Source organism: Pagrus major, chromosome 17 (assembly GCF_040436345.1).
Source record: "Pagrus major chromosome 17, Pma_NU_1.0".
Lineage (NCBI taxonomy): Eukaryota > Metazoa > Chordata > Actinopteri > Spariformes > Sparidae > Pagrus > Pagrus major.
Window position 1 is genome coordinate 186,045 of NC_133231.1, and position 16,102 is coordinate 202,146.

Genomic DNA, 16,102 nt, shown 5'->3' on the forward strand with positions numbered 1-16,102 from the left:
ATAGCCGAGGGCAAAATATATATAGACAATTGAGTTACAAGTTGTAACTCAAAACCGACCGTGATAGTGAAGTACAACCAGGGAAAGTGGTATATATAGCTTCTAGCTGAACATTACCTATCATGGTTGACACACTTGGAACTTTTAGCCCGGTTGGTTAATAAAAGGCCAGACAGGTTTAAATGAAAGTGTCTGAGCGGCCCAACAAGATTTGTCCCAGTGTGCCAGATGGCCAGCCCACCCCTGGTCAATAATATTATCTCCTGCATGACTCTTTATTTTCTTATTTGTCCTAGTTTGTCTGGTTCTTGGTCATGATGAGTTGAGTTTATCATTCAGTTTGATATTAAAATCACCACCACATATTCCTTTGGCCTCTGAGGCCAAAATGTTGAATATTTCCCTTTAAAAGTTCCTTTATCAAATCATACCTCCCTCCTCTGTCTCTCCTGTCCACTCTGAGCTCATGTGTCAGAGCTTACTGCTGCCCACGCCATGATGAGTAGACATGTTTAAACCCTTTTATGTGTTCTGTTTCATTCAAATGGGTTTCCTGTAGGAATCTTGCCCCTTTTTATAGGATTATGGTCCATTTACATTTCAGGAAGTGTTTTTTGTCCCTTGTATATTCTGCATTTCCCCCTTTCAGTTACATATCTCTTCCAAAAGTGAAGTGAAATAACCACAACTAATCAGATCAAGTCACCACAGATGACTTAGTTTAGTGTCCCTTACCGATGTGTCCTTCTGACTATCTGCCAGTCTATTTGATTTAGTTCTTTGTCCAGTCGTTCTTCCCTCAGAGATGGAGGTTTTGCTTCTCAGGGTCATGGGTTCCATGCAGAGTTGCATGCCTTCATACCTTCTCTCTGGTGGACCTTTAGTTTAGCTGCATACAGAGTATAAATCAGATATTTTCTCTCCCTCAGTTACTCACATCTTTTCTTTTGTAGACCCGACAAGAAGTCGTGGTCCTTTTCCCCTTTCTCTGCAGGTTTTTTTAGTCAAAACCTGTTTCTTATGTTGGTGGTTGACAAATCTCAAGACAAGAGCCCTCAAGAGAGCGTTCTCATTGGATGGTCTTTGCTGGAGAGTACTGTGGGTTGAAGATCCACCTGTACAGTATGTATATCCAATCTCTCTGCAATATGTCCCCCAACTATGAGCCTTCAGTAACACCATAGATTTACAAGTTGTTTCTCCTGAAGCAATTCTCCAACTCTTCACATCTTTCTTCAAGCTGCCTGTCATGTCAGAACAGGTAGCCCAGTGGGTAGACCCGTCCTCCACCTGGTGAACCCGGCTCTCTGTGTGGGTCAGATGTTCCCCATTTTCTCAACAGATGGCTGTTTTTTACAAACCAACCACGAGAAAACCACAAGCACAACCATTAACACCACTGAACATTTGTGTCTCTTGTGGTGTGATCAAACCGTAAATTCATCATGGCCCACAGCGCCCTCCTCCCTGGTTGTACAGCAGGACTACCCATTCTGTTTTTTTTCTTCTGATTCTTGTGATTTTTCTGCCATTTTCTTTACTTAATTGACACAAATTATTGTGTGAATGCAGCTCGACCTGTGGATGTTGGTACTGTGGTCAGTTTAACGATATGACCCACACAACAAATACACTACACACAGCTGATGTTGACTTCCTGATTGTTATATTGATGAGGCTTGACAACCGACTTCATGTGTGGATGTAACTTTACTGTTCATCTGCTCAACTTACAGCCATAACACAGAGTAGCATTCCTAGACACGCTTCTTGTTTTACTTCCTTATAACGTCACTCACCTACGGGTACCTCTAAGGCTCACAATTACATTACACTGATTACTCCTGCTAAGCTGCTGATAAGTATTAAAGTTTTTCAAAATATGAATGAACGATGTTCTAACTAGTTGAGCTGAATACTGTGATGTTTGAATGGAGTTTCTTTGTCAAAAAAAAAAAAAAAAATGTGGAAGGAATTAAGGGCCAAAAACCATGATGGGAAAAAAAGAGAATTTCTGAAGAAATTGTGTTGTGAATGCTGGATGTTGAAAAGCTGACGCTAAACGCAGTGCTTTCTTTCAAAATGTAGTTTTACCTATGATGTATGAAAGACGTAAAATATTTTGTTTTATTGAAAAGCTTACGCTAAACTGAACTGCCAGCTTTAACGTGTTTGATGTAGCAGCTTAAAGTGTAAAAATAGTTGTAAATGTGGGAAGAGGTTGATGGATGGGAGCTCAGCCTCATTGCTTGACTAATGGCTCAGAGCACAGAAGAAGGTTTAACTAGTAGAAATAAGATTTAAAAGTTAGAATCAAAAATCAAGTAATATTATAATGTATCAAAGATTTGGAACACTCCATGTTTGAATAAAAGTTTAAATGTCTAAATTAGAGTTAAAAATAATGTGACTAAGAAGATCAAGAAACAGCTGAAGGAGTAGAAGAATGCTGCTACACTGTTTAGTTGTGAAGCTCCAGAAATGTTTTGTGGACTAAGCTTCACCTGACTGTCCATCAGCATGGGGGAGGAGATGATGAGCTCTATCTTATACTCACAGCACAGCAAAAGTGTCATTGCTGGTTTCAGACTGACGCAGTTTTAATTTTCATGCCCAGCACCAATGCTGTGTAAATAGCACATGTGCTTGCACCCCTGGGCGTGTTGGTGAAGTGAGGTTAAAGTGAGGTGTGGTCAGGCACACTGATGGTGGATTGTTATCTTGAGGCAGCAGAAAGCGACTGCGCCATAGACCAACAAAAAGCTGGTCTGAAATCAAAGGTGCAGTCTGTTTCCTGATATTTAAAGGGAAGGTGGTGAGGGATTCGTGGCAGAAGGATGGGATGCAGATGAAAAAGGAAGACACCACTACAACATTCAGAGAGACTCGGACATACAGGATTAAAATCAAGTCTTTATTTAAGGGCAAAGTGTGTGTAAGGTTTCTCAAAATGTTAAACATGTTGTTATGAAATGTAGCAAATATGATGTAGAGTGCAATTAATTACGTAGTAGGATATATGAACGAGGACAGAGATGGAGTTTGGAAGGGATTTTGGAAATGAGGGAATGTTACAGTTCTCATAATTTTTCTGAAAAATACAGGTTTAAATTGTAAGATATGATAATATGTATATGTATGTGTGTATGTGTGTGTGTATATATATATATATATATATATGTGTGTGTGCGTGTGTGTGTGTGTACTTTTGATTACATCCACAGCCAGGAAGCTCAAGATGAGAGCAAAGAAAGACCTGTTGTGGTCAGAAGAGTTCTAGCTGCCAGCCGGTGGAGGCTGTCTGCTCACGGGCAGCACAGAAAGGCCAGACCTGGAATCAGACTCTGAAGAAGACAAGAACCTTTGTGGGAGCCCTCTGGACTCCTGGGTGAAGGTGGCTGATCCGTCTGGGACTAGCAGACTGACATCAAGACATCATAAAGTTAATAAGTCTGGCTTATTGTGTAGAAATATTGAAATAAAACTGGTTTAAGATGGCCTCACATGGAGCACTATTTGTTGGGGTACAAAGGTAGAGCAGATACTAGAGATAAGTGTGTATTGTACGCTTGTAAGCTACATGTATTTGTGAGTTTGTGGACCGCTGAGTCCTTTCTGCTGTAGTTTTACACTTGTAAAGTTGTGCTTGCTGTTTTGTTTCCTTTGTGCTCATCAAGAGCTGATTCGAGCCTCTCCACTCTGTGGAGCTAAAGTGTTAGCTTTGCCGCCTTGTGAGCGTACAATAAGCCGCGTTTCTATCAAGCACCAGCCGAAGGTGATTCAAGCCTGAGTTCGATAGAAAGGAGAGTATCCTCTCTCCACATCTGTTTCTCCCTCCTTGCTGCAGTCCGAGCGTTAGCTCCTTTTCTCCGTCTCTTCCTCCACTAACACACACGTACACACACATACGTTCAGGTAAACGCACAAACATCTCATGACAGCTTGTTAACACGTGTCGTGGTCGGCCATACTCCAGCCCGTGGCGTGACGTGGCCATGTCCGCCATCTTGAACACTCTGTGATGTCATCTTCCAAGAGATTGCATCAGCCATCTTGGCTCTCTCTCTCCCTCTTTGTCTCTCTGACACACACACACACGTTGCTTGAGTTTGTCTTTGTGTTTAGTTTCATAGTTTAGCCTCTGTAGTTGAATGATAGATGTTTGTTGAGTGAAGTATTATCAGTTTTGCTCACATTAATAAATTCTATTATATTGTACAGAGCCGTTTTCTGTAATTATTTTGTGCATGTGTTTTGTGGTAACAGCTGGTTGTGATGGTCAGTGCTCTGATTCATTTCCTTCAATGTTCCTTTAATTTTAAACACACACACACACACACACACACACATATATATATATATATATATATATATATATATATATATATATATATATATATATATACATACCCACACATAATCATAGATCACATAGACTGTAGAGTGAGGCAGGAGTCATCACTCCATCTTCCCTGAAAGATAATAAAATAGTATCAGTTGTACCAAAATATAACTACAATATAAATTCTCTGTGAATGAATCCCAAATGTCCAGATTATTGCTCAGTAGATAATCAGACCCTCTTATAACAGAATTGGGTATCTATTCTGTAGTACGAAGAACATGGAGCAGACCCAGAACTCACTGGAAAGATAATATATGTCATCTGGCCTGGGAACGCCTTGGGATTCCCAGGAGGACCTGGAGAACGTTGCTGTTCCTAATGGTGCTCTGATTTTGTGAAAGGGTGTGCCTCATCACACTGATGTTTCTTTGATTAATCCTGTCGACAGCATGTGGAAGAATTTGCTCCTGATCGTCCTGTAAGTACAAAAACAAAGCTATTTGCTCTCTGTTTCAGAATAAGGTCACAAAGCCATAAGTCCAGTTACTTTCCTTGACTAAAAGTTTGGTCTTTGCCTCACACATACTTTATTACAGTACTAACACGATTAGAGAGGTTTCATTTAAAAGTTTTACCCTGCAAAGTATTTCCTCAAGATGAATAAATATAATCTGTACTTTCTGCACAGCTCTGACTGACACCAGACTCTATGTGTTTTCACATTGCCAGCAAATAAGATTTTACATTATTTTATGAACAAGTTATATTTGGATTCTGTAACTATGATTAAAAATTTAAGGAATACATTTCAAATGTCATAAATAAATCTATTGATGATCCTGGTCAAACTATACATGACAGAACACAAGTTCACCAACCAAAAGTCCTTTTCACTGTCTCTACAAAGATTTTGATTACATAAGAGTACATAAAAACTATTAAATCTTCTTTCAACATGAAGGCCATAAAAACTGTAAAGTGTGTAATTTATGAATTTACAAACTGTCACTTTGTTTTTTTTAATTTACTTTTTAATGTATTTGTTTAGTTTGTATTCATTTGTCTCTCTTTGTTTGCGGGTTGCCCCCTGGCTTGTTTAATTTTACTTGATTGTATGCATTTAGCAGTTATTTGTTGTTGTGAAGTTGTTTGACAATTTGTTCAATAAAGAATTTAAAAAAAACTTGTCAGCGCGCGGAGGAGGAAGGCGACTGTCTGTCCCCGGTCTGTCCGCACAGGTCAGTACCTGCCGGGGCCGCTGGGAGGCTCTGCCGCTGCTGACGGAGCTGTGTGCTACCCTCCGACAAACACCAGAAGAAGACGCAGCGCAGCAGTGTTGTTTGTGTGGCGAACTGAAGGCAGCACCATGATCCGGACCGTGTTTTCTCAGGCTCTGCTCAGACTCAACAGACTGTCGGCGCGTCACTTCTCGGCGGCCGCCATCCCAGCACCCAACACCCAGCCCGACGTCCACTATAACAAGGTAGCGGGTCTAAGAAGGGAGATGTAGTTGGTCTCATGGACATGGGCCAACTGCGCAATCAACAAGTGTGTGTGTGTGTGTGTGTGTGTGTGGTGCTGCAGCAGACAAACAAATCCGTGTGTAGAGAGAGTACAGAGGAGTCAGCTAACATGGACTGGTGTTAGTTCAGGTGACGGGACGTTACGGTCTGTGTGTTGTGATAGTGAAGTCCACACACAGTAATGTGAACATGAATGTGATGTGTGTGACAGCAGAAGGAGCAGAAACAAGAATCAGTGTGTTGCTGATGATAAAGCTGCAGAGATAAAGTTCATGTGTTGAGGTGAAGTTATATAACTTACTAATTATTAACAGAGTGTCCTTTTCATGACCCGGGAGCACCGACCGCCATGTCAGCGGCCATTTCAGAGCTAAAGACACAAGGAAGACATCTTCGAAGAAATTCAGGCAGAATTTTAATATTCACAATATTAATGAGGTAATAATACAGTTTCCATAAGTGAATAAACAAGCTGTTCTCAGAGGAAAATAAGGTCCCAGAACACTGTTTGAAGCTAAGAAAGGTGGCAGGGTCCGCCACATATAAACAAAGTAAAATGGTATTAACTGTGTTGTCCTTTAGGGTCAGTTTGTTTATTTAGTTTATTCAGTCATGAAAACAAAGAGAGTTTGTTTATTTAGTTTGTTTAGGCAGAAACATCAGTCAATGAACATCTTTCTCTGCTCATTAACATTTCTTCAACAAACAAAACAAGTCTCAAGTGTTTGAGCAAAGGAATTCAAAGCTCGTACTGTATTATCATCACTCCTTTATCTATTAGCAGAGTATTATCAGCACTGATAGTTGTTTGGTGTATGATCACTTTAAACAGGCTATTACAACGCAAAAAACACACAATGAAAGCTTTCCTTTAAAATTAATAACTGTATTTTGCCTTGCAACATAAATACACAGCTACAGTAGCTAAATGTAAAACACTATTGCTGCCATAAAGTCCATAAAGTGGTGATATTAAAACATGAAGAGGTTTGTTCAAAAAGAGATATCTACCATTTGTGACAACTGGCTCATTTCTTCGTGTGACAAAAATGATTCCTTATAAAACTCATGATGAAATATCATTGGAATTATTGGCTATCTTAAGTCCTTTTCTTACAGACCAGAACATTTTTGTGGATACAGTTGTCTGTGTTGTTTAACAGTGAACATCAGCTGACATTTATTCCTGAAAGAAATGTGTGCTTTGGAATGAGTTTTGAAGTGACATTCTGCAAATGTTGCATTTGGCGATACCTTTGTTTGCACTTTGTGTGTAGTTGCTACAGACAAAGCTAATGACAAACTGAGAGCTGTTGTCATCTGTGGCTGCATATCGTGCACCATATGTGTAAGGTTACGCATGAGGGAATGATGTTCAGTTCATTTTCTTAATGTTGATGCACCATTAAAATAAATACTAAACATTGTTCACGAGTCCAAAATCTTGAGTCTGAGTCGAGTCTTCAGTCTTTTGAGGGCGAGTCTGACTCGAGTCCAAGTCACAAACTCGAGTGTCCATCTCTGGTTGTTATCTTCTCATGGCACCAGCCTGGTGGACAGAACAGTTTACATCAACTGTATTCATTGACCACTTCTACATGCAATACAGCAGTGATGCTGCTGAAACGGGACTCAGACTGACTGACGTGGTGTTCATTGTTTTTAGAAATATGAAGTCTGTGTTTGGTCTCACTTCTTTAAACAGAATGAAACTTGCTGAAGTGTCTTCACCTCTGTGAAGCCTGACACCTGCTCATTCCTACTTGAGTTTGAGACTTTATTCATTATTTAGAATGACACCTAACACCGTGTCCTAACTGGATGCGACGCGAGCGAGCGACAGCTGCAAAAGCAATGGTTTTCTATTTGAATTTCCTAACTGGCCGCGCGCGACGCAGCACGATACAGCGCGACGCGATGCGCCGTTTAGAGCCTGACGCCTGATTCAGTTGGTTGAAATGAGGAGCTACCTGTACGATACCTCCTCATTTCACTACAAAAATGTCAATAAGGTGGCAGCTGCCTGGAGGGAGATCGCCCGGGAACTAAAAGTCTCTGGTAAGTTATGTTTGTGTGTTTTCTGCTAGGATGCTACATTACTAGCTAGCTTATTTTTACAAAGTGGAGATGGTGATATGATACAATATCAATACCCGCAACATTGATACACAGTGTTATAGTATCCGGAGAAGGCGGATTTGTTCTTCATGCTATAGCCTAACTGAAAGTTGATTATAAACCCTTGCTACATTAGGTTTTCTGTCAATCTAGTTACTGTTTAATTACTGTTAAACAACCGTTGGTTGAACGGTTTAACGGTAGGGTTAAACAAGTTGTGCCCCTGAAATAATCCTCTCCATGTCTGTTTCGGTTTTGTTGTTTTTGTGCAACGTTTATTTTTTCACTTAACATCATCATCTGTCTGTACTATGTACAGTGCAACATTGATGTTAATATTTCTCAAATTTATTTATCACTATTTTTAATAGACTGATCATTACTGACCCAAATATTTAACATTTTAATGCTTTGACTAATGGGCTCTGTGCACAGCTCCACTACTTCCTGAACTTAATGCTGCTCCGTTATTTCCTGTCTTACATTATTGGACAAATTGATTAATCCAGGTGTGTCTGACCATTGTGACTACTCAGACACACCTGGATTAATCAGTTTGTCCAATAATGTAAGACCGGAAATAACGGAGCAGCATTAAGTTCAGGAAATAGTGGAGCTGTGCATAGAGCCCATTGTTTTCTTTGAGAGAGAGGCCACTATAGTAATTCTGTATTTCTAGTGTAAGTTAGTCCTCTTTAGCATTCAACGACATTCCTAGTTAAGGAAAATTGTATTCACACAAACATGATTGTAAATTGAACTGTTTAATTTGATGAGAAAAGGATTTTTTTTTAAATAAAGATGACAAAGAGAGAAATTACATCAACAAATAGATTACACATGCAGGGTGTGACAATACTTTTTTTTTTGTCTGTTTCTGAAATCTATGTACAGTCACTGATAATAGAAATAAGGAATATGTCATGTCATTTTAATCTATGAATATAAGTAAGTAAATTAAGAATTGCTTTTAAAAAATATTATTCAAAGAAAAACATACAAAATACCATACAATAAAAATCTATGTGTCATGTGCAGGTGCTGATTTCATTTCCATCAGTAGGCCTATGTGTTTATGCTTCAGAAAAGTATTGCACAAACTTATCCCGCACAGCAAATGCCTCCTGACCACCACGGTTCAGATGGTCATTCACTGACTGCAGGTTTTCATCCTCGCACGGCAGCCTGCACTCTGCATCACCAGGCCTCATGAGAAATTTATGCAGAATACAGGCTGCCACAACCAGTGTGTCCACTTTCTCCACCGACATATGGATGGTACGGAGGATGATCCTCCATCTTGCAGCCAGCATACCAAAGGCCTTCTCTACTGTCATGCGAGCCCTTGACAGCTGATAGTTGTATGTGGCTCTGTCCTGAGAGAGGTTTCGTCCTCCAAAGGGCTTCAGGAGAAATGGCTTTAGGGGAAATGCCGCATCAGCGACTATAACATTAGGCACCTCCCCTAGGAACTCAGCGTCTGGCAGGGGTGTTGGTGGTGGTACGTGGAGGGTGTTGTCCAGCCCCCTGCGCAGTGCAGAGTTCCTGAAGACACCTCCATTGCTGGTTCTGCCAAAATCTCCGATTTGTGTCACCAGGAACCTGTAGTTTGCATCGACAAGGGCCAGCAGTACAATAGAGAAGGTCCCTTTATAATTAAAAAAGAGACTTCCACTCCTGGGTGGAGCTGTGATTGCAATATGTTTCCCATCTAGTGCTCCAATGCAATTGGGAAACTGCCATTTCTCCCAGAAACCCCTGGCCACCATAGCCCAGGTTTCTTCTGTTGGTTGAGGGAGGAAGCGGTGCAGCATGTGCTTTTTAATGGCCTTGGTGGTGTCCAGGATACAGTCTGACACTGTTTGCACCCCCACTCTGTAGTCATAGGTCATTGAATGCATGGAGTCCCCTGATGCCATGTATCTGCAAAAGAAAGACCTATGTTTAGTTACATTTTATTTGCATTGAATAATATTTTTCTCTTTTCTTAACAGATCCAGAGCAATGCAAGAACAAGTGGAAATCTTTGCGTGACACTTTTAACAGACTCTGGAAAGTTATTCCACCCAGTGGGTCAGAGGGGGGTAGTAAGAAGGAATGGAGACACCTGAAATCCATGTGGTTTCTGCTGCCACATCTCAGGGAAAGATGGTTGGATTATTTGTACTGTATACAGCAGTTGAAGAAGTATTCAGATCTTTTACTTAAGTGAAAGTAGCAATACCACAGTGTGTGTTTTATTTTGTAAAAGTAACAGTGTGTGTTTTATTTTGTAATCTAATTCTGCAAAATAACTAGTAGCTAAAGCCGTCAAATAAATGTAGTGGAGTAAAAAGCACTATATTGGCTCACAAAATATAGTGGAGTGGAGGTATAAAGTATCAAAAAAAGTGAGTAAAGTACATCCAAATTGTACTTAAGTACAATACAGTGCAGTAGTAAGCTAATCTATGTGATGGGCACATTAGTGAGATAAGAAATTTAAATAACCATGGAGTTAAAACACATGAGCCCACAGTGACATTGGGCCTAAACTACTCCAATAAGGTGCATTCACATTATAATAAATATTGTACATCTATTCTTTTTGGACAAAGTATTACTTAATTATTTTACTGTAACATATTGCAATATAACATCTACATATTTGAATCACCATGGATGTTTGTCTATTTTCAGTTCCAGAAGCAGCCACGACCAGGGAGAAGTAGTGAGGACGGAAGAGGAGGAGGAGGAGGAGGAAGATCTGAAGAGGTGGAAGTGGAAGATGAAGATGAGGATGAGGATGAGAGGAGAGTAGATGTGGAGAGTGTGGAGAGAACAGAGAGGGAGGTGAGGGGAAATGGTGGGGAGGAGAGACAGGTGAGAGAGCAGAGAGATGAAGGAGAGAGGACCCACTCCTACAGCTCCAAAAGAAGGAAGCGGGAAAAGAGTAAGCAAGGAAATCCACCACAGAACCCCTCCACCGAAGACCTCTATGAGATTTTGAAGACTCCTATTCAACCTGATGACCCAGATGAAATGTTTTTGCTCAGTTTACTGCCAGAGTTCAAGCAAGTGACAACCAACAAGGGCCAGCTGAAAGCACAGCTGTTGACCTCAATTTTAAATTGGGATAACAACCAGGTTTTTCACCCTCCCCCCCAACTATACCACCCCATCCCACCCCACCACAGCCCTTACTATTTCAACAACCCAAACAACCCCACTTATGAACACTTATGAATTATTAGGCTTTGAATTGTTATTAACTCCTGTATTCTATTCTGTATTCTTGTTATTTATTACTGTCTCTTTATTATTACATGTTTGATTGATCGTTTTAATTACACAGATTTACAGGAAGTATTTTGTATGGAATAAATAAAAAATAATACTTATTATCTGAAGCGTGTGTCTTTTTATTTACCTTAATGTGATAGCCAATCTCTGCTTAGCCTCAATTGGCTCTCTGTAGTTAGTCATTTGCTTACAAAGGTCCTGCCCTACATAAGACAACACCTCTTCTAACTGGGCAGCGCTCATCCTGAAGTAGTTTTGGTATCTTTTACTGTCAAATGCCAATTCCTGCACAAGGTTATAGTAATCCCCCTGCTGTTTTCGTGCCTGGTTGAGAGGATGGACCCACTGCCTTGTCCTGCTGGAGGTGCTCTGCTGGAGGAGTAGAAAAGCAGCCACTTTCCTTTTTTTTAAACTCCTGACGTCTGAAAGGGTCCTGTTTGAAAACAACAAAGTCTAATTAGTCCTGTTGTTTCTGGGTGACGTTTAATGTTTTAATGGTAGAGGGCGCTATGCCCCTAATTACACACATATCTATCGGTTACAGTGTGGCCAACTGGTCTCATAAGTTGAGACCAGGTGGTCACACTGTAGTTCACGTCAGTTATGAGTCATAACTAACATGAATGACGCTTGCTAATAACTACTAACTTGCTGTTGGCTATATTATATGTCAAGAAACATCTAAATCTCACAATATAAAACTTGTTTTCTGTTTAAAAAGTACAAACGTAGGAAGCAAGTACTCACCCATCTTTTAACCGGGTGGTTGCGTCTCTCTCCAGTCGGATGTTGAGCGCACAGCTGATGTGTTTCCATGACAACAGACGCACATAGTCAAGGCATTCAGTTTGGACAGAGTGTCAGATGTGACGCGATTGTCGGACGCCCGCTCATGTCGCATCCAGTTAGGACACGGTATAAGCAGTGGAGGGCCGATACAAGTGATGAAATGTGTTGTGTTTTTCAGCTTAAGGACATTTTGTGAGGAATATGCGAGGAAGGGAAAAATAAAACATCTGAAACGTGAACTGAATTAAGTGTGTGTGTTGGTACAGTTGCAGCCCTGTAATGATCCTTTTGATTGTTTCAGCTATTCATCAACAACCAGTGGCATGATGCAGTGAGTGGGAAAACCTTCCCTACCATCAACCCAGCAACGGGGGAAGTCATCTGTCAAGTGGCTGAGGCCGATGAGGTAACCAGTATGTGTGGTGGGGAACATTTACTAGAACTGGAAAGTATCAGCCATCATGCACATCTGCTCTATAAACCACATGTCCTGTAGTTTCTATATTTTATATAATTAACTGTTTCATGATGGTTCTGTCAACACATACGCCATCCTGAAAAAAAATGTTCTGCATTGAACGGAAACTGTCCCAAAATACACCTATACCTATAGTTGCAAATTAAAAGCATTACCATTCAAAGTACTTGTACCTTCAATATGTTCTTAGCTGAAGTACTTCAGTACATGTACTTACTGTAAACTTGTTATTAAATCAGACTCTGCATAGCAAAGGGAAGCATCCTACGGGACTAAACTGGGAAGTGTATCATATCCATACTAATTATTGGAAAACCCAATATTACATTGTGGAATCTGCGAGGAAAGACATCATGGAAAGTACACAATCTTGTAATTATTTAAGACCTACAGGACCAAAAGAGAGTATTGAGTTGTTTTTTTTATGCCAGTCTACAGCTGCACTTCAGTCCAGCAGCTGTGGCTAATGGACCTCAAGATTCAAGATTAACTTTATTGTCCCACAATGTGGGAAATTTGTTCTGGGCCATTCGCCATGAGCTTGTTTGCTGACTGCCATAAAATCTCAAAGAAATGGTTAACTTGTTGTGTTGCCACATTTAACCAAGAGTGCTTAGCTGCAGACAGATGGACATCTGCAAGTGCTTGTGCCAGATTAACCTCCGAAAGAGTTTGTCTTCTTCGTGTCGTTTTTTTTTCCTGTCAAGAAGCAAAACAGAATTTAAGACAAACACAAAGTTTATCATTAGAAATATATTTTAAAAGTTAATAGACTCTTAATACAGATATTTTAATTTGAGAAGTTTGTTATTAGTACAGATTTTAAAAATGAAAGTTAATTCAGTAAGTCTTTAAAAAGTTGCCAATTCTTTAAAATGTAATGTTACAGAATTTAAAATTTAACAAATATAAATTTAAATCAAACAAATCTTCAAGAAGACACTGGTTCTTTAATACCTCAATCAAATGACACCGCTAACACACAGCCCCGTCTCGCTAATCTCCCTCTCATGTCCCCGAACCCATCTTTGTAAACTTAGCTGTGCTAACGAGCCAATAGCATCTACACTTTGTAGCAATTAGCTTATTTACTTACCTGAGCATTGAATAATAATATCCGTCCATCAGGAGACAAACAGTACACCACTAGGAGTTGAGACAGTTTCAGCAAAATCAGTGATTGAGGTTACAAAGTGTGTTTTTAAAATCATTGCTGCAGCTGAATATACTAAAAAAGGACACAAAGAGGATCAACTTCAGCTGCCGAGATCACTCTTGCACATGATCTTGTGGAGCTCTGTGTCTCTGAATAAGGTCCCTCTCCAGTAAACAAGGGATGAAACGATTCCTAGAGTAATTTGAGTTACTCGATTACTAAATCGATAGTTTAATCCAGGTTAAATATACATCACACTGTGTTTCGCACAGATGATTATTTCTGGTGCACAACGTGCTTGTTGTATGAAGCCTAACTGGAAAGGCTCGATCTAGAAAAGATGCATCTGAGAAGGAACACAGGACAATAAAAGACTTGTTAGATATCTTGGAGCAAGGCCTCTCAGTGCTTTGTAAGTAATCAATACAATCTTAAAATCAATTCTAAAAGCAACAGGTAACCAGTGTAGAGAAGCCAGGGTCAGTGAGATGTCTTCTTGTTTTCTAGTCCGAGTCAAGATTCTGGCAGGAGAGTTCTGGATGAGCTTGAGGGGGGAGAGAGATACTCTACTGATGCCGGGGGAAAAGGAAGAATTGAATCTAATGGACTGGTTACTTGGGGATAATGTTCGCCGTACTCTTGATGTCATAGACTATGCTTTAAAACACAAGGACACAAATGCTGATTTTGATGCTGGATGCGGAAAAGCATTCGATAGGGTGTCATGGCCTTTCCTAATTGAAGTATGTAAGAAATATGGATTTGATGAGACATTTATTAATTTGATAAGAGGAACGTATAAAGAACCAAATGCAAGAGTAAAGGTAAATGGAACTCTGACACATTTATTATAAAAAGGGGAATCAAACAAGGAGACCCATTATCACCACAACTTTTTGCATTATGTATATAACCTCTAGCAGAAAGAATACGACAAAATATTGCAATAAAGGGTCTTAATATGAGGAAGAACAGAAAATAGCATTATATGCAAATGATATAGCCATGTATGTAACAGACATTTTCAACTCTTTGCCGGAATTGTTAGTTGAAATTAAAGACTATAGTATTCTGTCAGGATATAAGTTGAATTTGAATAAAATGGAAGCCATGCAAATTGGGTGTCAACTAGAAAATCACTTTAAAAAACAATTTGATTTTAAATGGGACCAAAACAAAGTAAGATACTTGGGAGTGAATATATCAAATAAATTGGATAATTTATATGCTTACAATTATGGAAAATTGGAAAAATCAGTAAAACAAGATCTACAAAAGGTGGAAATATTTACCTTTATCATTATTGGAAAAAATTAGTGTTCTTAAAATGAATGTTTTGCCACGTTTTTTATTTTTCTTCCAGAATCTACCCTTGTACATAACACAGAAATGTTTCAAATATTGGGAAAACCTGCTGAGAAGGTTAATATGGGATGAGAAGAAACCAAGGGTCAAACTTAAAATTATACAGCGAAAAAGTAGTGAAGGGGGACTCGCATTACCTAGTTTAATTAAAGGGATAGTTCGGATTTTTTGACATGAAGTTGTATGACATCCTCACCATCAGTGTCGTGCATCAGCAGTGACTTTTCCCCCACTGCGTCCTGTGAGCCGAGGTCTGTCCCGCTGTTGTTGCTGAAGAAAGTAGTTACGGCTAATTTGCGGGGTCACGAAGATAAAGCGTTTTGCTTCAAAAAACAATATCCGTTCAAAAGAGTAAAACATTTGCATCACAAAATCGTTTACGACAAAAAAGTCAGACCTCACGATCACCTGGCACTATTTCCCCTCCCTTCGTATCACTGCGCGCTTCCGCCTGTTGACACACCGCACCGCTCCGTCAGCTGTTTCACGGTGTTTACATGCTCAGATGGTAAACGTAAATATGTCTGACTACGAAACGAGTGATGAAGACATTCCTTTTACCACAGAGCCAAAGGGATATCTTTATGAACCCGAATACACAGACACCGAGCTTCGTCAAATGGAGTTAGAACGGGCAGAGAGAGAGGAGAGAGACAGAGAAGCGGTCCAAGTTGCTGACAATAATAATAACAGTCATCATATAAAAAGGCACCGTCTTTAGCTTGTAGATAGTTGTTCTTACCTGGGGTCGTGGCACAGCAGCGCTCTTCAAAACATGTTTCTTCCTCTTTCCTGGGCGTGTAGGAACATCATCGTCCTTGCTGACGTGTGCAGTACACACGAAGCTTTTTCACCCTTGGCAGTCTCGCTTCAATGTTCAAGCCTATGGCAAGAAGCCAAAGTTGCCTAATAGCAATGTCCGTGACAGGAAAGCGGTGAAATATATACGGCGACTTGGTGTGATCTTTGTTGTTGCAACCCGGATAATCGCAAATCCGCACCATTTTTATATATCCTCTTGTCTAATAATCTCGCTAGTAGTCACA

At 40.0% G+C, this 16,102-nt stretch overlaps 1 protein-coding gene across 1 annotated transcript in view; it reads left to right on the forward strand.

The window, feature by feature from the left end:
* The first annotated feature begins 5,667 nt into the window (after nt 1–5,667).
* The window catches only part of LOC141011686 (aldehyde dehydrogenase, mitochondrial-like), a 49,296-nt gene continuing 38,861 nt past the window's right edge, over nt 5,668–16,102 (forward strand). Inside the window, exons 1-2 of the mRNA XM_073484927.1 lie at nt 5,668–5,828; nt 12,359–12,463. Of these exons, the coding sequence (XP_073341028.1) occupies nt 5,712–5,828; nt 12,359–12,463 (222 nt within the window). The 5' untranslated portion in view covers nt 5,668–5,711. The remainder of the gene's footprint in view (nt 5,829–12,358; nt 12,464–16,102) is intronic.